The following is a 24,059-nucleotide window of genomic DNA, read 5'->3' on the forward strand; positions in this document are numbered from 1 at the left end:
AAATAAACTCTTGATTGATTGCGGAAACGCTGAATATCAGTTGTCAGCAAACTATCCAGCGAGCCAAGTTCACAGCTCTAATCGTAAGGTGCAGAGTAGCAAGATACACCACTTTTAGTAATTTTGATAATCTACCCCGTAAACCAGGAATTAAAAACTAGTATGATCACTGCTATATGGAAAAGAAAAAAAAAAAAAAAAACCAAAGGAACTTCCGCACACACCTGTCATGTTCCGGAAGATCTACAGGGACTGATTTGCAGATAGCAAAATAATTTCCGACATCGGTCTTGGTAAGGGTAATTAAAACCTAAATCGTCTCGTATCGCGATAAAGTTTGTTTTTTCGTATATTTCTATATATTTACCTTAACACGTTTTACTTAGATTACACGTGTATGTGATCTTGTATTTATTGCTCTAGCTTTTTTGCTCCTCTTTCTTATTGTTTCTATGTAAACATTTTAGCGCTCTCACTTTGGCAACTCATTCGAGTCAGTTTTTCGAAGACATTCACAATTATACAGCTGTTTCAAAAAATGTTGTCCAAAAAAGCGTAAAAGCGTTCGCAACAATGCCGAAAGGTAGTCTGGCAAATCCCCAATCATTTCAAATCATTTCCACATCATCGGCCCATCATCTCAAGTCTTCGATGTATGGTCGAGGCATTATGGATTCTGAGCTTTTATTGAAATTCATTGGGTATTTTCCAGACTACCTTTCGGCATTGTCGCGTACGCTTTTACGCTTTTTTTGGTCAACCTTTGTCGAAACAGCTGTATATATATGAACGTGCCAACTTATTATCAACACTGAACTTGAAAATGACCGTCGAACGGTCAAGACGCCCGGGTCGAGACGTCGCTCGTTCCTAGCGTTTATCTTTATAGTTAAACCTTTCTCAAAGAAAAACCGAAGAACATATTGATTAACAAACAACAAAGAAATATTGCACGACTCGGGGCATTGAATAATCTAATACCCGTGTAAGCCCATCAAAACATTGGAATTATATTATCTAATGATTCTGAGTTTTATGAGATTTTCAAGCACAATCGCTATTTCAGAGGACGTTCGACTTCGGGGCTCAAGAGAACACCACGAAAGGAAGATGACTTATAATGCTAATTTACTCGTACCTTGCGGTTGTCTATTGTAGCTGCTCGGCATTTCCTCACATATATAACATATATTCAGTGTAAATAGTAATTGTACGTGTATATTCTACATGTAAAGTGTGTGATGTATTACAATTTGAAAATTTTGGAAAGCAAGGAAACGTGAAGAAAGTTGTTGTTGGCCCCAATAAAAAATGAGTCAATTTACACGTTATAATTTGTCGGCTGATTTCTTTATCCGCGCGCGGTGAAATCGGAGTCCAAAAATCTGTAGCACTGGTATCAGTAGATTTTTATAAATCGGTCCATTTTCCGGCTTTGAACCAGACTCATTTCCTCTGTCAGATTGGGCCAATATTCAGTGCGTTGCATTTCAGGTGTATCTCGTAGGTGGAAAATAAACGTAGAACTACCGGTTTTATAGCTGAAATCCCTGTTTCAGTCTTAGTGACAATCATTCATATTGTTAGCCGTCTCTGTGTTGAATCGTTTTCAAAGAAATTAGTCTTCAATTTACAAAAGAATTTGCATTTCCTTCAAAAACTTGTAGGCATTTAAATTTTGTTCGAAGTGACAGATTAAATTCTCTTCTCCGAAAAAAAAAATACTGTGGTGTTCAAAAATAAACGTCGTGTTTAGCTATGCTCGTACAAAAAATTGTTTATACGTGAAGGAATGATAAAAATTAAAATAAAATAAATTAGGAGGAAAACAAAAAATAAGCTTGGACTCGACAAGCACCTGTCAAACGAAGAGGCTTTGTGCTGACTATCAGCCCAAAGGATATGCATTTCCTTTACAACAAAGCCTATGTTGATCAATGCAAACATTATTTAATTTTTCGTAGCCGGTCAACAAACATACGGAGACTCTTGCCTTGACAACACTATATTATATTTTTCAACATGCCAATTCAGTCAAAGCCAGTCATCGCCAAAGCTGTTATGAGCGCATTAACAGTCGCTCTTATGTCAGGTGCTGTGTTCAGCAATGGCTCCGTTTTGATCGTCATCGCTCGTTTCAAATCGTTGCGAACAGTCCCCAACCTTCTTATTGCAAACTTGGCTGTGGTGGACCTGCTAAACGCAGCTATTAACATGCCGATTCATATGACCTACAATATCTTGGAGGCGAGTTGGTACAGGGGACAACCTCTGGCAATCATGACAAGCTTCTTCACTCGTCTTTTTACGACCCTTAACCTTTTATCGATGTTGGCTTTGCTGACAAACGTGTACTTAGCAATTGCTTTCGGCCTAAAATTCCTCACTTGGAGGACGAACGAGAAAGCTGTGGCCAGTTCTTGTCTCATCTGGGTAATCTGTACGGTGCTCGTGGTCTTTTCCTGCATCCCCCTGCTCAACATCGATCTTGGTGATGCGCCTGTCATTGAATACAGAAGAGAGATTTTCAAGCAAGGAAAGCACTTTATCGCAGCGGGAATGGCATTTTGTATCACCTGCGGTGCAGTGATCGGCATCATGACAAATTTGTCAATCCAGAAAAAGAAAAAGAAGGTATTTTAACCTATAAATGCCTTAGCTTTTATTTCAAGTTCTGCGTTGGCTATCCCATGAGAAAATCAATTCATTATTTCTATAGATTTCTATATCATTATGGTTAGAAATACCGTAACTAGTTCCTTGCCATACGGTGTTTTAACAGTATTCCTATGCTCCTATACCAAAGCAATTTTAAATTTTGATGTCCACCAGCTAATGATACCGATGAAAAAATTATGTAAACTAAAATAGGCCAAGTTTAACAAGGCTTATCTTTTCAAATGGCCTAGATATAAATCCGTGAATTAAGAAAATGCTATACAGACGTTTCCATAGAGACGGACAAAACGAGGCCGCTTCCATAAAGTCGTCTGTAAAATTCTCACAATGGGACTATATCCTCGCTATGTTTAAAGACAAGATCTCCAAACTTGGCCATGTTACTCTCTCCAGTAGTGTTAAATTATTTTCGTTATCTGGTCTACATCAAAATTTAAAATCACCGTGACAGTTAAGAATTGAACGCGCTACACTAACGCTTTGCTTTTGATTTCTTTCGATTGTTAATTTCACAATATGGACATAATCTTAACCTGCATTTATTTCAATAGTAAAAGCTGCTCTGGAAATTGTATTGGCCACAGAATTTTCCCCTATTGTATGTTTGTTTTTTTATTTTAACATATTTGTTGGCGAAGTTTGTCTTACGAGTGACAACACTCATTGACAGCGATCATTTCATTCTTCACAAGTAGCATTAGGTCAGAAAAGGCAGAAAAACAACAGCAACAATAACAAACAAACAAACAAACAAACAAACAAAGAAGGTGAAAAGGATTTGGTTCCAAGGGAAATAACTTTCACGTATCTGATGAACTTTCGCACGTGTGCCTTTTCGTAAGTTTCTGAAAAAGCAAGATAATCTTAGCCAATTTTATTTCTTAGAAAAATATTTGTAAAGTAAACATACAAGCAAAACTATTAGTAGCACTTGCAGGTAAATTTAAACGAGGTGGATACAATGAACAACAAATATTTACAGATTCAATGTAGAGTGTTAAATAATCACACAGCTAAACTTTCCAAGTTCGATCGCTGTACTTTCTACATTATTATTTAACAGTTAGAAGATGATCTCTCTCATACCCTCTTGTATCAGTCATTCTGGATTTAATTTTTGTTCCTCGTTACCGCAGCAGAAAAAATGAGACCAAAATGCCTCTAATCGCAGGTTAGCAAGGTGTCATATTTGCTGTTGTTCGGCTGTTCACCATCGGCAATTTTTCGATACTACACGTCAGAGTGCTTTTAACTGATACTGTTTCTAGCGCTGCATTGATGTCAAAAGATTTCAGCTAGTTACTGAGCTAAGATTTGAGAAGGTTTAAATTATTCTTAAATACAAACGTAAATGATGTGTCGTTTTTAATCCATGAAACTAAATTGATTTTTCATATCTGTGCAATATCCAGTTACATTGTATCTATTAAGAATTTAAAAGTATCAGGAAACAATAAGGCAGTGCCTAGTTGTTCGAAAGCTCATTAACGCCAATCCACGATTGAAAAAATTAACCAAGGTTTTCAGCTCGCACGTTAAATATTTTATTTAAGCTAATTTTGAGCTAATGGTAAAGAAAGGTCTAAGAAAAACATGCAGAACAAAAATCTTTAGAATAAATCTTTATTGTGTTTGACGTAGAAAGAACGCACTCTTAATTCAGATTGGACTCGAGTCTGCATGGGATAACATTGAATGAATGGTTCTTGGGACGCGTATCATGCATTTTCTGGGTCGTAACACACAAGAATCTTTTGATACAAACTGCTCCTGCTCAGCTAATTAGTATTAATTAACTTTTGATACAGATCTTAACTGATTAAAATGCAAAACACAATACATTCAATTTATTGTTTTTATTTCACAAGCACGATAAAATATTCGCGTCCAATCTGTATGGGCTTTACAATGGCTTGCTTTCGGCTCGTCATTGTAAACGCCCATGCAGATCTCCCGCTCATATTTTATCTAGTACTTAAATAGATTCCATGTTGCCGTGCGTCTGTTCATTAATAGATCACAAATGACGACAAAATGTAGTAAGAGCAAAAGGTATGCCTCGTGTGTCACTGATGTTCTTACCACATTTTGTCCTCATCTGTGATCTGTTATTGAACAGACGCACCGCAACATAGAATCTATTTGTTTATATAATAAAGACTGACATTATTTATGCGTCTGTCCTCCAATAGATCATAAGTAAGAACCAATCAAAATGCATGTAGTATTCAGCTTATTATATAAAGCGCTTTACAAGTAACTGATTAAACTATTTGCCTAAAAAAAATGAAAAAAATTACGCAAATACAGGTCCACGATCAACAAACTTAGAGAACAGATATGTTTTAATTTTCGAAAATTATCAGGCGACGAAGGGCTAACGCTCGAAAAGTCAGCACTCGAATCTCTTTACGGTAGCCAATTTATCTTTAGTAATCAACTCTGTTTATAAACCAAACATTCGTTTTTTTACTCCCCACCGACGCAGCACCGCTCTTTCTTCAGAAATGTACCTCCTTATCATTTTATTTCAAAGTCTTGAAGTACAAAAGCCGAAAATGTACAGTCACCATCCATGGTGTAAGTTCTTAAACGTCTCGAAGATGTATGTTGTAAGATGTAGCAAATCGGCCAAATATCCGGGACAACAATCATCTGGGGATTAAATAGGATAAAGATCCTCAAAGTTATTTACTCAACTTAAGCAGTAGCAAAAAGAATGACTGAAAAAAAAAAAAAAATCAGGCCAATGACGTCTGCGATACGGTGCAGTGCTCCACCAACTGAGCTATCAAGCCAACTGGGAGCTGGTCATATTGTGAGTTCGTAATATACCCGTGAAGGATGAATCAATTAACGTGAATACATAAAACATATATTTAAGCTGCGGGTTAAAAAGGCTGTGATTATATTTTGGCACGTCTCATGGTAAGCGTTCAAACTTGTACCCAATTTGCGTCAGAAGCCCCCTTTAACCTGGTAAACAAATACCTTTGTTGCTATTTTCATGACCACCGTCCTAAAGTTATATTGAACTGTCCTTAGTTGTGCTTCAAAGAACTTCAGCTGCAAATGGCGAATTTTAATGGGATAAATCGATCACTTTATTTTTTTGTCGTTGTAATAGGATACCTGTCTTTCACGGACAAAACAGAGTGAGTGCTGATATTGAAGTCAATTACTCAATTCATGATTAGTAAAACCAATACATTTAGAAGCTGCGTTTGTCAAATATTAGCACCCTACGTTATTTCGAGATTTTTCAGTCTATTACAAGTCCCTAAATAAGTTGGATATTACTCTTGTTATGATGTTATTAAAAACGAGATGATTGGATTAATCTATTTCATGTAACAAGTCCCAAAACTCCTCAAACTGAGTACGAGATTTAGCAATATTCCTTGTTGATGTTGTTGTTGTTTTTGTTTTAAAAAAGTGCAGCTACTCCACCCACGCTCGTTGGCTAGGAGATGAATATATACGCGCCTCGCTGGCTATGTATGGGACATGTATCATATCATATCCAACTAGTGCTCGTGGAATAATTAATTAATTTGAACTATTTAGGCATTGGGGCAATTTCAGTCCTAGGTTTGGCTCAGGGTAAAGTGAATCGCTATTAAAAAAACACACGCCGACGTATCGTAGCACATAAACCGGCCTCAAGGCATGGATATAAGTACCTAATAAATGTGATGAAATGTTAAATAAAACCAAGGAATTAAGGTTTGGATGTGAAATATATGATATTAATATACCTGGACAGCAGATGAAATAATTGATAAATGGGAGATGACCACAGTTATTAACTCACAAAAAATTTACGAAATGACCAGCTCCTGGTTGCATGGATGGATCGCTCAGTTGGCAGAGCCCCATACCAGTATTGTAACTAGGGTCATGGGTTTGAATACCGGCCGAGCTTGAAATTTTCCAGGCTTTCCTTTCCTTTCCTTTCTTTCTTAAACAACCGCTTACGTTGTCAAACATGCATTTTTCACATTCACTTATAACCACGACGACCATTGAAAAATGTTAACAGGCTACTACACTTTCGATTTTCCAGTCAATGGAAATTCCCTAAATAAATTTGATCTTATCCTGGTAAAAGGCATCACTAAGATCTCTTCATTTCACTGATTAAAAGCAAATCATGTGTTCTAATTAACTATAAAGTCCCAAGCTGCATATTGTGAGTTAGAAAATCGCAATATCGCTAAAATAATAATTAATCTAATGATGCAATCAGTTAATCTAGAGAGATATCAAAACGAAGCCGTCTATATTGGTAAAATCAATCTAACTATTTTTAAAACCTTTTCCTACTAATCGCAGCGGTACTTAGTTAATAAGCTAACAGACTGTGGCCATATACTTTGAGAATTGCTTGTTTACCATTTTCAAGTCTAACTCAGTCGAAAATGGCATCCGCAAAACACTCGAAACAAAGTAAACACAACATATGGTTTGACAATATGAGCACGCAATTATCTGATAAGATATAATAATAGTAATATAAGTCAAGTGATGAAAATATAGGCTATTTTTGCCAGCCCTATTTGTCTAAATCACAGCTGTTTTGTCAAGAAATGTAATTGATATTAATAGAAGGGCATTAAGCCCCATCCTTACCAGTTATTTCAGGATATGATGAATGCAAGGAACTGGCTAGCCTTTGCTTTGTGGCACTTATAAACTGACATGATTTTTTTTACCTAAAATACAGCTTGTGGAGGCACCCGTTCTTGTTTATTTAGTTGCTACATTTTATCATGGAGTGATTGATGATACAAAGGAGAGTATCAACCCGTTTTGAACAAATTGAGCTTAAACAGGGCCGTAGCCAGACTTCCGAACAAGACGAGGCAAGTTTCGAGCGCCGAAGGCGCGAGCCGCTAAGGGGTGTGTTGGCATGCCCCCCCCCCCCCCCCCAGAAAATTTTGAAACCTAGAGGCTCAGAAATGCTCTTGTAAGCATTTTCCGTGGCATATTTCTTCAGAAAACTCAATCTTAGGCAAGTGTAGAAGTTCACTTTTTATTGCTTAGCGATACTGGTGCCAAGTTAATGACCATCTGCATTTTAAAGCATTGAAATGTTATAACACGTATTATAAATTAACAATAAAATGAATCCACGAGAGAAGCCAACGTTTATGGATTTTAAACTGTAGATAATTAGGAGAAGTCTTATCAATGATCTGTTTCGATACGCTCTTGCTTATATGTTCTTCAACTTTGAGACAGCCATGTCATAATATTGCCATCTCTTATACTTGTAGGACTAAGAAGTCACTAACTTTCACGGTTATGAGTAGTAAACCTCTCCCTTAACAGTTGAAAAATTAAAGTTTTTTGCCCGTCGTTTATTCTTTACTGAAAGCTAAGGCAATCCGTCTGTGGCCAGAGAGACAACATCACCTCAATGGTAGACAGAATGGATGTTCTTGAGGCAAATCTGTGCGAGCTCCGTCAAAAGTTTTGAAATGCCTCTCTCACGCCAACCAAATGCAAACGGCTCTTTACAAATGAGAAAGGCTTGATCAACAAATCTTTTAAAATCTATTCTTTTACATTTTCTTTTCCCTGAAAAGTTCAATACATGTATTATAGTGTTTGCAATAAATCGATTGCCAGCACTGCAAACGACATTTTGTTCTTTTACGACAGTTGTATAAGTAAAGAATGCTCCCCCACCGGCGACACGGTTATGTCGCGATACCTCTTCTTAAATCATTTGAAAAACCGCTACTCATAGTTCACATGAAACGAATTAACCTCATTAAAATGCTTTTCCCCTCAATTCATCCACCTTATATTAGCTGGTTTTATCTTAACCAATCCAATTTTTTCTAGGGATTATTTTCTCAATTAAACGTTTCCTCCAAAAAGAAAAAAAAAAGCCAAAATCAAGACGACGCAACTGCCTCGTCTTGCTTCATGCTAGCTACGGCCCTGTTAAACACTCCTAATGCATTAAAAGAAATATTTTTTTTGTGTAAAAATAGAGTAACAGCGAACTTCTTAACATGTCCTGAGATTTTAATCAGTAGACCTTTCGCCCTTCGGGATTCTTGAGTACAATATCTCTCTGTGATATGATTGAAAATATTTTCAGTCACCGAGATACATTGTACTGAAGAAACCCGAAGGGTGAAACGTCTACTGATTAAAATCTCAGGACAGGTGAAGAAGTTCGCTGTTGCTCTTTTTTTCTTTTTCTTTTTTTCTTTTACACAAAACTACAATACCGAGTGCAAGCGTCGAGTATCCTTTGGATCCTTTTTGGATCCTTCTCACAAGCGGCATCATAGTTCGTAATCGAATCTCTTTACACAATTAATATATTATAAGATTCTGATAAGATATATATATATATATCCAAATGGAGGTAAAGAACACTTGAAAGTTTTTGAATTGTTGAAGTACCTTTACTCTGTTTACTACCCAGACCATTATATCAAATTCTCTGGCAAACATCATATGAAACAAGTAACCTCTAAGATATCAAATTTGTCAGAGATGACGGTCCGGGCAAGGGACTATCTATCTTTAAGGGCTCTTCAAACCATTTATAATTATGGTTTAAGGGTAATTACCCTTACTTGACTTGACTGTAATATTGTATGGTATGGTAAATACTCAGTACCCATCCACGCTTCTGGATATCTATAAGGGGCACAACTTCGGCGAAATTTTTGCAGGAAACTAGCCCTTTTTTCGTTCATTAGGAGTACTAAATATACACAAGTTAAATTCGAATCTGATTGCATCCTTCATACATTCTTACTTCAGTGGACATTTGTCTTTCGCATTTTCATATTACTTCACAAAGAATAATATTCATGATATCAAATCTGTGAATAAGCTACACATAAGTTTTTACAGACATCAGGAGGAAATTGAAACATTATCTACAATGGTAAATAATGACTCTGATGGTAGAAATAGCATTTGCTGTTTTTGATGACAAGGACGGTAAGGCTATGAATATGAATGTGAACTTGACGTTCTTATGCCAAGAGGATCTTCTGAAAAAATCTTAATAAGCTTGTAGAGATCTCCTGCTGCTATATAATGTAGTATTTATATATAGATACTCTTGAAATATGGGGCAAATAAAGATTGAGCCTTTGAACCTTAATTCAAAGGTCGACGTGGTCGAGAAGTATGAGTGAATGAACATTTTTGAAGTAACATCTCAAACAAGACGAATAAGACTTTCTCAAACTCATTAATAATTCATCGGGAAAAGAAAATCTCTACTGTGACCGTGGTTTGGATTTGTGCTCCTAATTACCATAAAATTTTGCCAACTGTAACCTTAAATTTCTCCAAAAATTATTGATCATTTGAGAGGCCATATCAAACACTCGAAAGAGTGTTTCATCAGATATCCGAACACCTCGAAGTCGTTTAAAAAAACTCGACTGCTCAGTGTTTGGATATCTGATGAAACACCCCTTCTCGTGTTTGACATATTACTTCATCTCATTTCCAAACACAAAGAGGTGGTTTGAAAAAAACAAACAAACAAACAAAAAAAAAAAAAAAAAAAGAAAAAAACAGGAGCAACCGTGTTTTCTAATCAACTTGAGGTGTTTGGAAATCGGATGACACAGTCACACTTTCAAGTGTTAGATATAGCTTCTCAAACCATTAACAACTCCTGGAGAAAATCAAGGCAAAACTTTACCAAATTTTAAGATCACATTTCCAAACCTCCTGCTTGGTAGTGATTTCCTTTGTTTTTATCTTCATGATTTTTCAATTAGTTTAAGATACTTCAATTTACAAACGTTTGTTTCTGAAATTTTTTCATTGTTGGTGTCAAAATTGTCTTCATAAAAAAGAAATTGCAAATAAATACAAAAGAAAGAACCAATACAGGTACAATATTTTCCCATCGGTGCCAAGTTACAAAAATAGTCACAAGAAGTGTTTATTTCAATTTTGTTTTAAAAGCCGCTCATGCCACGTAGACCAGTTCCGGTTGAGAAAAGATAGCGCGGTCATTGTGAAATCCCTCTTTATAATTTATGTTCATAGGATTAGAGAGACAAATCGTATTAGCAGTGGGAACCTTGGACGAAAAGTTTGCCGCTGGAGCCCGTGTCGGCGACCAGCCATATACATAAAGCACTTGACCCTGTTTTCATGTAATCGAATTAGGTACTAGAGTGCTGTTGAAGTTCTTTCTCAAACTCATTAATAATTCAACCAGAGAAAACAAAGAAAATCACTACTGTGGTTGGATATGTGTTTCTAATAAGAATAAAATTTTGCTAACTTTAGCCTTGAATTTCTCCAAGAATTATTGATCATTTCAGAAGCCGTATCAAACACTCGAAAATGTGTTTCTTCAGATATCCAAACACCTCGAAGTCGTTTAAAAACATACTTCTCAGTGTTTGGATATCTGATGAAACACACCTTCTCGTGTTTGATATACCATTATTACGTCAGTAACGCACGATTGTGATCCCTGTAGCAAAAAATAACATCATGATCATAACCCAAAAGCGTCATTAGGTCAGAGAACAAATTGCAACCCGCAAAAGTTCGGTTGACGAAAATGAGCTGATAAGATTTGTAAATCAAATATACACTTGAATCTAAGATATGCTAAAATAGAATTAATCTTTTTTTGGAAACTTAAGTGCAAACATTTTTACTTCAATAGAGTACTTGGGCACAACACAGATAACAAGCAAATTGCTCCTATCATCAGGATGTGACTTTCAAAACAAATTGTGTCTCCACTTGGTCTGTGGTGATCGATTCAATATTTTATGATCTTACGGCTAAAACGTAACACAGTAAATCCAATTGATCGGTTCCGGCTGTTAATAAAAACATTCATCATTTGGTATTAATTGTTTCCGTGACCATATTAGAGTTCCAATAAATAGCAATATGCTTACTAGGCTTTACTAAGAACAGAACAACAATTTACCCATGCCACGTAAACATGTACATAACTGGCCTATTATCGATGGATATAGTTGCTTTAAAACCCTTCACTTAATATTGCTAACGTGTTTAGAAGTAGCCCAAATGATTTAAACACTGCGTTATTGCAGAGTAAGGTGCACAACGTCCCAGTTACTAGCTGAAGTTCATCCTGAAAGAAACTATAGAAGTTTGCCATGCTGATCAAGGCAGGCGCAGGTATCACTTTTCTTTTCGTTCTGTGTGTTCCGCTGCTTTTTTGCTTTTTGCAGTGGTAATGTACTCCCTGAGGAAGCAGTATTGGAGGACAAAGGTGTCGGTCCAGAACCTGTTAGCGCTGAAGAAATGAACGACTTGAAAAATGGTGATGAGGTCCATGGTGATTTCCCAGAAGATGCGGAAACACTTGAGCTGAAAGAAGCTGCTAACACCCAGCAGACGAGTAGTTTGGCTGAAAATCATGAGGATGAAGAAACGGATGACTGGGAAGTGGATGAAGATGAGAACTTGGATGATGGAGACGACGACAATTTCGAGGATGATTTACCTGAAGACGAAGATGAGTCAGATGAGGGTGATGAAGATTTTTCTGAAAAAACAGCAGTAGAGGAGATGGATGACAAGGACGGTTTAGCTGAAAAAACCCAAGATCTGCAGAGTCAGGACGAAAGTGGTAAAGAAAAAGGTAGGCGACGGATTTGACATTATAAAATCAGTTCCACAATTTCCAAACTAAGGGTCAAATGGATTCAAGATGCAACCTCCTCCTTATCGCGCTTTAGTGCTTTTTCTTAATTATTGTCAAATTAAATTAGACGGTGAACTTGTCTTGAACTCGCAGTAACTGATTTTAATTGATCTTTGTAACTTATCAAATATCTCTTAAACAAATATTTTTTCTACAAGCTGCCCACGCCAACACAACCATTTTAGATCAAGAAGACAACTGGGATTCACTGTTATATAAAGAAGCTTATCACATTAAACGCCTAACACCACCATTGAACAATGGAATAAAACCAGCAAAGAACTATTCTTATTTCCTGATAATAAACTTAAAATCTTTGCCTTTTAAAAGAAATATTAACACAAGACTGCATGACGTTTCGGCGTCATCCTGTCGCCATCATCAAATGCAATTTATATAGGTTGTAAGATAGAATTTATAGCATTTTAAGTGTGAAAATTGATATTTCTTTTAAAATGTTTTTCCATATCTTCTTTAATCTTTGCCTTTCACGTGTATATTTGCGGATCACAACGTCTACAATATTTAAATTCGCTTGCTATGTATTTAAACGCAGTCTGATAGTGGCATAAATTTTGCCGAAATATAACATCTTTCTCGTTTCCTACTTTTAGGAAATAAATTTTGACTGAGAGTAGTAAAACAGAAATATTTTAAACCTTTAGCTTATCAGTAAAAATGATATCCATGAAATAAAAACTAACTTTAACTGTGTGTTTAAAAAAGAGCTAAATGCATGCGACGCTATATTTGTCTACACAACTTTTTCAGCGCACACGGTGAATGCTTTGGAGTGATATTACGACACACGGACTGTGTGTGCAATAAGGATGCACAAAAACACTGTATTCAGCACGGATGTCCTTAAAAGTAATTTAAACGAAATTGTTTTTAAATTTAGACTAACTAAAAGATCCTTATCACAGAACTGGACAAACTCAAAGTGGAAGACCCTCAGCGTCGGGGGCGTAGACGTGGCCGTGGTGGTGGTCGTGGAAGACCGGGACGACGTGGTAGACGTGGTTCCAGGGGAAGACAAGGACGACGTGGTCGTGGAAGACCGGGACGACGTGGGAGACGTGGGAGGGGGGGGGGGGGGGTGGCAGACCGGGACGACGTGGTTCCAGGGGAAGGCGAGGAAGAAGAGGGAGTCGTGGCAGATCTAGAGGCAGGGCTAGAAGAGGACGAAGGAATCGAGGTGGTAGGCGGCGAGGACGTAGGAATTCACGCCGCCGACGTGGAGGCTCTCGTAATCGGCGAGGAAGAAGGAATTCAGGAGGCCGGCGACGTGGTTCAGGGCGACGAAGAAAGCAAGGGCGGCGTAATGGGAAGAGAAAATGTGGAGGACGAACTATCGATGACCCTTCCCGATTTATGTGCTGCGAACGCGTCATTGTGGATAGAGTGTCGAGCAATGCTAAGTGCTGTAGACGGCAATCGTTCAATCCTGAAAGGCAAATGTGCTGCAGCGGTAGGGTGCAACCGTTTTGAAGACCCTCGGATCAATGCTGTGGAACACAACGCATCGACGCCACGCGTTGGCAATGCTGCAATGGTCGTCCAGTATCGATTGATTCATCTTGCTGATACAAGACCAATTCAAGGCGAAATCAAGTGGGACATTGGTAAATTTTAAAGGAATAACTGCTTTAAGCTGTTAAAAAGGATAAACGCTTACTGTAATTACGTGTAAAAGTTAAGGTCTGCAAATAAAGGAAACATTACAATGGATGTCTTGACTTTTATCGCCCTCTTTCCCTTTTCTCCCATTTTTCTAAGCTTTTTCATTTCTCACTTAGCCTGCGTGTAGCCTTCTTTAACCTGAAGGAATTTCCTCCAGCTTATGTGAGAGAGGGGAGGGAGGAGAAGGAAGTTCTGGGGTGCGCAGAATCTGCCCTGCCCCTCCCAGCCTTTTTTCATATGATCGGAGCAAGTCATCCAACTTAGAAAGCAACTTGATACTTCCACATCAACCACATTTTGGCCGACTTGTTTATCGAAACTTTTTCGGTGCAAACTTCCATTACTATATTTGTAACGGTTACGTTTTGCTTTTATTACTTCGCTATTGTTAAAAGTTCAGGGGTCTTCGGAAACCAAGATGACCTCCGTGCCTTAAGCTTCTTGACGACAGAAACAAAGGATGTTGAGAATGTCAACCTAGATTTGAGCCTGAAATGTAAACCGGTAGGTTTCTGACGAAAGTGGCTATATTCTTCTCCTTCCTCCTCCTTTTCCTCCTTCAACTTCTCTTCCTCCAAATTTCACTCTCCTCTTTCCCCTCGCTCTTCACTCTCCATACAGTGTTCATCTATAATAATAGTTCACTCCCAATTCTTTGAGTGAGAATAAAAGAACCGTCCTTGAGATTGCAAGCATCGTGTAATTGCATTTTTTTTCGGTTGCAACAGGAATTTCAAAGCAGCAGTTCCGGCGTAGCTTCCAATTAGAGGACGGAATAAACCCGAGAAAGTACGAAAATTATTGTCGGAAGCGTGGTCAATTAAAAATTAACACTGGATGTGGTGGAAACGCTTTATTTGTGCATAAGTACAATCATTTCTATTTTTTTCCTTCCTTAACCGTGCTTCGTTTCAAGGCTATTTTTGTTTCTCTAACTTTCCTACAGAGAACGTTACTTTTCAAGAGCTCATTAACGAACTTATACAATGCAAATTACCATACATTTGACAAAATGCTTGTAACAGGAAAGTTTTAAAAAGGGTTTCTGAAAATGTTCCAGCTATGCCAGTACGCTATACACCAAACACATTTGTCGACTCTTTAAAAACTTCTTTCGCCGGACTTGGACAAAACTTGCTAGTTATCTTATTTCACCTCTGGCAAACGGGTTAACAGTATTGTTTCGACTCTCTCCATAAGACGTACCTGCCGATGGTTCATTATTGTCACCCCCCCCCCCCCCCTCCTCTATTCTCTTAATATTTTTCGGCCGTTAAAGAAAGAAAGTAATTCTGAGTTAATTCAAAACATTAAATGAATTAAAAAAAAGAAGTGAAAAAAGTAATGTCGTGTGAATGCGTGAAAAAATGAACGTGAATGCAATAATTTATATACAAATTAACGAAAGGAGTCTGGGAATAAAAAAGTACAAAAATACTGATTATCAAACATGGGCTTTCACTATCTCAGATATGTCGTTACTTTGACCAGAGACCCATTTTCTTTGCATCTTTTTGTGCATTCATTGATTTACTACTACTGGTTCCACGTACAAGTTGTAACCGCAAGAGTAACTTGTCATGGAGTTTAAACTTCATCGTGTAATACTCGAATAAATAACGACTAAATGTCAGGTGTACATTATGAGACTTGGTCTACAAAACACAGAGGGATAACTGATAAATATATACAATTTAGAGCTTAAAGTGAGGCATAGCAAACAGTGCTTTTCAAAGTTCTTTGCGTAGAGCCTTAAGCAATATCCGAGGAAATTTACAGACAGGTATTCGTACAAACAATGTTACGTTAACTACGTCGATCGTGTACTCATTATTATGGTTCACTTGATGCAACAATTGATTTGAACTATGAGTACACTGGAGTGCAGATGTAAAAGCATATTCACACATTCCACGCAGATTCACGTGGTGCATTTTAAATACCTTAACAAGGTCAAATAATGGTGTTCACCAATAAATATTTATCTTTTATTTACACGCATCTTTTTTACTGGATCAAGCAGGCTGCACTATTGATCTTGCCATCACCGTCAGTAGACTTCTGGGCGTGCAGGATTATGTCAGCGGTTGCCTTAAACTTGTCACCTTCACCTCCATTTAAGATATCTTCAACCACTGCCACCTGTTAGGAAAATACGAAAATTATCAACTTGATCTTTTTCCATTGCGCATATGCCATATATGACATTCCAATCCTAGCGGTATGCAGGATGTTTGTCCCATGAACCTAGCTTAATGGCCTTTGCTCCCATGAGTCTCCTGTAGCTCAGTGGTAGAGCATCCGAACTAGTAATTGGAAGGTGTTAGGTTCGACTCCTGATAGGAGGACTCGAATTTTTTTCCGAGTATGCCTGTGTCACTTTCTAGAATAATACATCATTCTCATTGATCTTTTTTATAGGTAACTTATCAGTTAAGGTGACAGGCGGGCTTTTTATCATCATAATAGGCAAGGTTAGATAGTCTAACCTTGAAGGTTTAATAGGCAATCTTATACGTTTGTGAATGTAACTGGCTTTACTAACTTTACTAAGGCAATCTTACATCCGCCAAAATGGCCACGATGCCAGGACGAAAGTTGTAGTAAAGTGAATTTGAAAGATTAAGTACGTTTTATCGCTCGTTTATCTTATCTTCGATTACTAAGCTGACCGTTTTTATTTGAACCAGAGAAGTGCTCGTTTTTCAATCAAAGCTCTTTATCCTTGCCGCTATTTTGTGTGGATTACAGTTTATTGATTGGTTCGCTTGCGACTCACTGCTACCTACCTCTATCGTGGAAGCACCTTTCTTTTTAGCATCTTCCACCAGCCCTCGCATCTTTTTCTATTTTCAAATCAAAAGCAGCTGTTAAAAAAAAATCTTCTTTGCAAATACAATTCATATGAATATCTATCACACTTATTTTTGACGCGGTTAAATTATTTTAGTAGTTCATTTTTATGAGGGGGGGGGGGGGGGGCGAAATTGTGTCCGCGCGGACTTTGAATGCAGGTAAACGCCACCAAACGTTGCGACCAGTTCAGAAATTTATTTATACTATGCCCGTTCCTGTAAGCACTGCCCAAGAAATAACTTTGACTGAGTGGGCCCGTACCCTTGTCTAAACTAAAAGAATCAATACCAGGGTACCCTAAAAAGACTTGACAACGTGTATTGCCCGTTCCGAAGTTCAAACGAAGACTGGGACAAGTCGGAAATCGGAGTCCATCACAAGAAAGATCGCATTAAAATAAGGCAGTTTACCAAATTTGAGATTCTGTTGTTAGATTGCAACCATATAGAAGGCTCTCAAAAATCGGAAAAATTTCAGCCTTTGTATGGATTTGGGAGACGCCATCTCAGAATAAGGAACATTTGTATGGAATTAAGGCGACTTTTGACAGGTCACAGCCTGGTTACTACGCAATAAAACATAGCCACACTGTGTAAACTTACTAACTTTTATGTGATCTTTCTGGCGATGGGGTTCATTTCTTCATATGAGGCAGTTTTAACAAGGTGTAACCAGCCTGAGGGCCCAGACCCTTTATGAACTTTGTTACGGGCAATTAACACACTTTTATTTCCTTTTAAATATTTTGTTAAGACCTTCAAGAGATTTTTTGCTTTACAATATTTCTTTTTTGCTGTACCAGCAATGGCATTACCAAGTTTACAAAGTGACCTAGCTTGGAAAGTCCGAACCGTAAAGAAAATGACTCTAATAGTTACTTACCAGTTTCTTCTCCGATCTTTCATTTCTTTTCTGTGACTTGTTCAGCTCGAGCTTCATGTTCTGAGCTTCGTTCTTCGACTTTAAAAAAAGCAATTTACACTTAAAGTGCACCTAACCCCCCAATTTTTTTCGCTTAAATAAATCTCTGCACCTGTTCGAAACGCATTGAGCCTTTTTGCGCCTTTTTTCAACCACAAGCTGGCTGTAAAAGTTACAAATCTAGCCATCATCTGTCCCATGACCGAGCAGGAGCTAGTAAGGGGCATGGGTCTATTCCTTACATGACGTCAAAAACTGCTTTGCATGCATTTTCACAAAGACTTAATACCATGCAAATCAGTTTGTGACGTCAAGTAAGAAATAGACCCTTGCCCCTTACTAGCTCGGTCATGGGACAGATGATGGCTAGATTTCGTAACTTTTACAGCCTTTAAAAAGTCAAGATTTGGTTGAAAAAGGCGCCAAATAGCGCAATATGTTTCGAACTGGTGCAAAGATTTATTTAAGAGAGAGAAAAAAATTGGGGGTTAGGTGCACTTTAATAAACACGAAACAAAGATATAGATTTGACAATACTGACACCTGTCGTGAAACGTTATAACAAGGCAACAAGAATTTAGTGAAATCCTTAGTTTCATATGTACAGGATCGACGTACTGGAAGGAGAATTTCCTAACTGCCTAAAACTTGAAACATTTGTGTGTGAACAGGCTGCTTTTTCAGCTCAGTCATCTTCTCACTAATTTACCGCCGGATGTTTCCTCCACCTCGAAGCTACATGTACGGCCTTCACGATCAATTGATGGTATTTGATAGTAATACACTCTTTCAGGACTCTTTTTTTTTTGTACGTCTAATTTTGGGGCTAAAGCTGAACGTTGTTAATTTTTTGGCAATTTTAGCCTGAAAAAGTTCTTAAGTATTTTCAATAAATTTAAGCGAACTTGAACAAAATACCTATCAAAGAGCAATATGTGCCGTAATGTGGTGTCAAGTTGTTTGTCATGAAGTTTTTAATACTTTTAATAGTCCTAAATGAAAACAAAAAGCAGGCCAAGTCCGACTCAAGATGAGATGTTCAACTGTGTACCAGGCATGCAATAAGAAATCCATTGTTAATGGAACAAGTGTTCCTTTATCATTTGGGTTAATTGGATTGTAGGACTGAAGTTTTACATGTATTATTTCATCCGTATTTATACTGTTCGTTTAAAATATTTGGTCAAAATAAAAATTTCTTTACTGACTCTCAGCCTGGGTAATGTTCTAAGTATGTTCTTAAATTTTAGTTAATCTCAGGCTCTCAATGGGGTAAACCGTCAGCCGTCAAAAAAGGGCAATTTTTACCGTCAACCGTCAAAAAAGCAGTTAATATTAGCAGTCAAACGGTTTCAAGGTCTTTCAAATATTACCATTTCAGCTGCTTATCCCGGGCTTCTGGCGCTCCAAGAATCGTTTCAACTGGTAAACCAGTTTCCATGTTCCAAAATATACTATTTTTTTATTTCCCAAACTTAATATGTGTCTACACTGACATCACAACAAACTTCGGTCTGGAAGTACTTCCGGTTTCAAAATATTAATGATTTCGTCGTTCCCGAGCATCAAAAAACCTGAAAATAGCTTAAGCAAACGAAATCTACATTCATACCACGACATCTCCATTAGCCATTCCTCTGGGTGGCTCATTTCCTACGGACATTTTGTGAGACGGTGCTGCGTTATTTTTCAAGCCACCTGTCTCCTTCCGGCTTATCTTTCGTCCACTCTGCTTTCCCCAGACCTCAACCAACAGTGGCGTGTTCAATAAATAGTCAACAAACTGAAATCAGACGATAAATATGGCACGCAGTTGGTAAAAGGTTAATTCCAACAACACAGAATTCGGCAACTGAAGCGAAAAGGCAACGCAGACTAACACTGAATAATTGAAGCATGTCTACATGGCGAGATAACCCTTCCGTCCCATAGTCGCGTCATGCTACTCAAATTTTTGATTACGCGGATGAAATCGTCAAGTGCTACCTTTCTATAGCGAAGCTAGTAAACAGCTGTTCTGACTCGCGAATCGGTGGACCGTGGACAAAATCGTCAAGGGCCATGAAAAGTTTGAGCTGTACAAAGATTCATTTATCAATGGAGATTTTTTTTTTGCAATGTCATGTGTACAACAAGTAATAGTAATATATTGTGAGCAGTAGTTTTTGTAACGCAGTTTGTCTTCAGCTTGTTTATCTTATCTTCAGTTGTTTAGGTTTGATTGTCTTCTTGGTTTCATCTACCGTAAAAGATAAAAAGCATAGTTTTTGTTCCCTTTTACGACAGAGAATGAAAATGTGAATTAAATACTTTCAGACAAACCTGTTTTGTGACGGGTGTAAACGAAAACTGTTTTTCGTACGCATAGGAAGGATTGATGGTGCCGGCGACACTGCCTGTCACCGTCTGCTCGTGATCCAAGTAAAGCTTGAATTTGCAGAATGTTTCTCCCTGAAATGAGATCAAAACGATGAGAAGTGAAACTGAAAGAGAGAAGATGATTTCCGCTATAAGATCAAAACATCGCGGTTTGAATGACCGAAGATCAACCACATCATACTTCAACTGAACGGCCAATCAGGCTAATAACCAGGCCCCAGTTGTTCAAAGAGCGGATAACTTCATCCATCGGATAAGTCTCTATCCAACGGATAAAATGTATTGGTTGGAGTAGATTTTATCCGCTGGGTAGCGATTTATCCACTGGATAGAGCTGTTCGCTCTTTGAACAACTGGGGCCAGGGATTTAAAACTATCCAATGAAAATACACGAGGTTGGTGATGACTCAAGCTCAGGTTGTGGGCCGTTGCGGAAAAGTAGGCCAATGGTACTGACTACAGTACTTCTAAGGACTACACTAACCCGGCCAAACATACTTACCCGATTTACGACATGATTCCTGGGTTCAAACTATTGACAACTAAACATTACTAGAAGAAAGCATTTCTTTCTTGAAACATTTTTGTTCGTTTGTTTGTTTTTTTCGGGGAGGGGCTGTGGGAGAGGGGGGGGGGGGGTTGGGTGAACAAGGAAAAACAAACAAACAAACAAAAAACAACAACAACAAACGAAACAAACAAACAAACAAAAAAAACAAAACAAAACAAAACAAAAAAAAAAAAAAAAAAACAAAAGAAAAAAAAAGCAAAAAGAAAGAGTTCACTTGCTTTTCCAAATCTTGCTGGCAATCCTCTGGCGTGGGGAATTTTAAGTTTAAAATAAAGAGATTTGCCGATCTGCAAGACAAATGAAAAAAGAATGATGAGACTAGTGAGGTAGATCAAGCAACATAAACTAACGTAAATCATGGTTAAACAATCTATAAACGGAACAAAAGACTGCCACGCTTTGCTTACATAGCCCACTGCAACTAGACTGTTATACCGTAGTAGGTGTAAACGGGAGCACGAGAAATAGCCCGAGTTCGGCTTGCTAAAGCCGTCAAGTTCTGGTGCCCACTATTCCCACACCGGAAGCTGTTATACGGCCAACTGCAACAATTTTAGTGAACTGGTAAAAGAGTTGAAAGTATCTTGCGATTCGTGTGTGAAAAAACGGGCTTTTTGACTCTTGGTGTTATGATCATCATGCGACAAAAACAAACCTTCGCAGATATTTACGCGATTTCGAGTTGCGAAAAGCCTGGAAAAAAATCGGGCTTGAACAGACCGTTATTTTCGCAATTGCTAAAGTTGCGTACATAACTGCAAGGTCCTTTCTTCTATTTAATCCTTCACCTGCAGTTTAAATATATATTTCATATATTCATATTCGTTTAGTCATTTAGTCTTTTCCCAACTGTTTTTAAAAGTTGCGTAAATAACTGCGAGAGTCTTTCTTCTGTTTGATCATCCACCTGCAGTTCAAATATATGTTTCATATATTCGCTTACAATATTAATGTGTGGCATTGCAGAAAAATTGTAGTCAAAAACCATACTAGCCCGTAACATCAAACAAGGCCAACAACAATTCTCGAAGGAAGCCTGTGTTTTTACCACAAACTGCATGGGCTGACACTTGAATATTTGTTGTTATCAAATGAGTTGATAAGGTCAACTGCCAACCGTAAAAGACATACAAAAGCTGACCTTTCGAGCTAAAAAAGGGTTAATGCTTCTTTTTCACTTGTTTTGCAGACTAGAAAATCCCTACGAATGGCTGACGCTGTCGAAGCGTGAGCTTTTGTATCTCTTTGCGATGGTCAATTGATTTAGTTTATCAACTCAGGCATTTCTTGCAATTAATGTGACTGCGTGATGCAGTGAAGCCTTAATGTGCTGCTTGTGATGGACTGCGTGACTGCGTGATGCGGTTCGCAAGTCCAACCCACAAAAATGACTCTTTCTCGATCGCCAACGAGTCCTCAGTTGCTCAGAGGTTATAGCATCCGATCTAGAACACGGAGGGTCGTGGGTTCGAATCCCATCTGTGGCTCAGATTTTTTTTTCTGTGTTCTCTTATGGTCGATTCTTTACATTTCCCTTTATTTCCTTTATAACTCAATAGAACATTACGTTTTCACTCCCCTACAGACGCGGCACCTCAATTATGTTTTATCTCCCTTTGACTACCCTTTTTTAAAAAAGTAGTTGTTTCTATTGGAATTGCTTAGTAGTTGTTTCAATGCAAACGCAAGAAACTCCGCTACAAGTTACAACAATCATGTACGTTACAGCAACTTATCAGTACGTTCAATGTCTCGAATAAGTAGTACTTTACGGCATGACAAATTCAAATATCTTGGTTTGCCTTCCATTATCCCTTTCGCAAAAACATGCCCACTAAAATCTCCTGAGGGGATTCACTAGGCCATTTTTGCTTATTCATAGAATAAACCCAAGGAAAAATTGCAGTTAAACATAAACTAACATTTTCAGTTAGCCAACAGCAGTTTCTTAAACACAAGATGCAACAGAACACCAACCAAAACCACAAAAACAATAACAAATCGCCCTGAAAATGGGGGAGGGGGGGGGGGGGGCAGCAATTTGCAGTGGCTTTTGCATCTTCAATTCGCTAAACGTACCAATTCCTTCGGGTCATCAACGAAATCTTCAATATCCTCTTTGCCAGTCTTATCACAAGGAAATGCTTCGACCTGTCGCAAATAAGTAAAAGCAAATTAAAAAACAAACAAACAAATAAACAAAACAGAAGGAAAAATGAACGAACGACAGATGGACGTAAGGGAAGATTGAACACAAACTGATGGATGGAAGGATGTCTATTGACTGTATGCATTTATATCCAAAGAACATGACAGGTTGCGTTCGATTGACTGTATTCCGGAATAAGAATAAAGGGAATAGCTGTTACATTTCTCTATTTAGGTGCATTTGTGGAGACGTTAGATTACAAGTGTTCCTTGCTGGCTTACCTGTAGTCACACTTATTTGATCTTACATGAAGTTTCCACTCTCTAACACACGAAAAACTGAACGTGTCCTTATCTCGTTCCCAGATCATGTCTATCTGGGTAAGAGATTAGAAGTGCTCTTTGCTGGCTTACCTGTGGTCACACTTATTTGATCTTACATGAAGTTTCCACTCTCTAACACACGAAAAACTGAACGTGTCCTTATCTCGTTCCCAGATCATGTCTATCTGGGTAAGAGATTAGAAGTGCTCTTTGCTGGCTTACCTGTGGTCACACTTACTTGATCTTACATGAAGTTTCCACTCTCTAACACACGAAAACCCGGAAAGTGTCCTAACCTCGTTCCCAGATCATGTCTATCTGGGTAAGAGATTAGAAGTGCTCTTTGCTGGCTTACCTGTGGTCACACTTATTTGATCTTACCTGAAATTGCCGCTCTCTAACATACGAAAAACGTGGTCTTATCTCGTTCCCAGATCATGTCTATCTGGGGAAGAGATTAGTAGTGCTCTTTGCTGTCTAACGTAGAACAGTTTCCTAGGACGGCCCTGTTCCCATTCCAAAATAAGCATTTACCCAACCGTACATTTCAAGTTCATTATTTAATGTTTAAAAAACGAGCAGCAGTGTTTTATCGGGATTTAAATGCACGAGGCGCAGCCGAGTGGTTTTAGACCCGATAAAACACGTGCTGCGGGTTTTTTGAACGGCTTCAAAAACATTCCTTGAAACTCGTCTGTCAATAGAGTTCATAACAATTATGCTTTTGTGAACGTTGGAAATTAGCATACGAGAAAAACACCGCATACTAATGAGGAGTGTTTCATCAGTTGATAAAACACC

General features: G+C 38.0%; 3 protein-coding genes across 3 annotated transcripts in view; 2 read left to right on the forward strand and 1 right to left on the reverse strand.

Moving 5' to 3' along the window:
• The first annotated feature begins 2,022 nt into the window (after positions 1-2,022).
• Positions 2,023-2,643, forward strand: LOC146453970 (endothelin receptor type B-like). Its single transcript, XM_085095992.1, has one exon. It carries the CDS (start codon positions 2,023-2,025, stop codon positions 2,641-2,643), a length of 621 nt encoding a protein of 206 aa, XP_084952118.1.
• Positions 2,644-11,782: 9,139 nt separating this feature from the next.
• Positions 11,783-14,077, forward strand: LOC146453971 (uncharacterized). Its single transcript, XM_085095998.1, has 2 exons — positions 11,783-12,313; positions 13,303-14,077. The coding sequence occupies exons 1-2, from the start codon at positions 11,974-11,976 to the stop codon at positions 14,010-14,012; spliced, it is 1,050 nt and encodes a 349-aa protein (XP_084952124.1). The 5' UTR covers positions 11,783-11,973; the 3' UTR covers positions 14,013-14,077.
• An 820-nt stretch (positions 14,078-14,897) lies between these two features.
• The window catches only part of LOC146453972 (kinesin-like protein KIF28), a 31,825-nt gene continuing 22,663 nt past the window's right edge, over positions 14,898-24,059 (reverse strand). The window contains exons 25-31 of the mRNA XM_085095947.1: positions 22,866-22,937; positions 21,005-21,073; positions 20,159-20,287; positions 19,449-19,619; positions 17,798-17,875; positions 16,849-16,905; positions 14,898-16,201 (exon numbers count right to left, since the gene is read on the reverse strand). Coding sequence (XP_084952073.1) covers positions 16,067-16,201; positions 16,849-16,905; positions 17,798-17,875; positions 19,449-19,619; positions 20,159-20,287; positions 21,005-21,073; positions 22,866-22,937 — 711 coding nt within the window. The 3' untranslated portion in view covers positions 14,898-16,066. The remainder of the gene's footprint in view (positions 16,202-16,848; positions 16,906-17,797; positions 17,876-19,448; positions 19,620-20,158; positions 20,288-21,004; positions 21,074-22,865; positions 22,938-24,059) is intronic.

Source organism: Pavona decussata, unplaced genomic scaffold, assembly GCF_977016875.1.
Source record: "Pavona decussata unplaced genomic scaffold, jaPavDecu1.1 SCAFFOLD_321, whole genome shotgun sequence".
In the NCBI taxonomy this organism is placed as follows: Eukaryota; Metazoa; Cnidaria; class Anthozoa; order Scleractinia; family Agariciidae; genus Pavona; species Pavona decussata.

Coding starts and splice junctions, on each gene's coding strand:
- LOC146453970 (XM_085095992.1), top strand. CDS start 2,023: ATGCCAATTCAGTCAAAGCCAGTCATCGCCAAAGCTGTTATGAGCGCA.
- LOC146453971 (XM_085095998.1), top strand. CDS start 11,974: ATGAACGACTTGAAAAATGGTGATGAGGTCCATGGTGATTTCCCAGAA. Junction 12,314..13,302: donor CGAAAGTGGTAAAGAAAAAG/GTAGGCGACGGA, acceptor TCCTTATCACAG/AACTGGACAAACTCAAAGTG.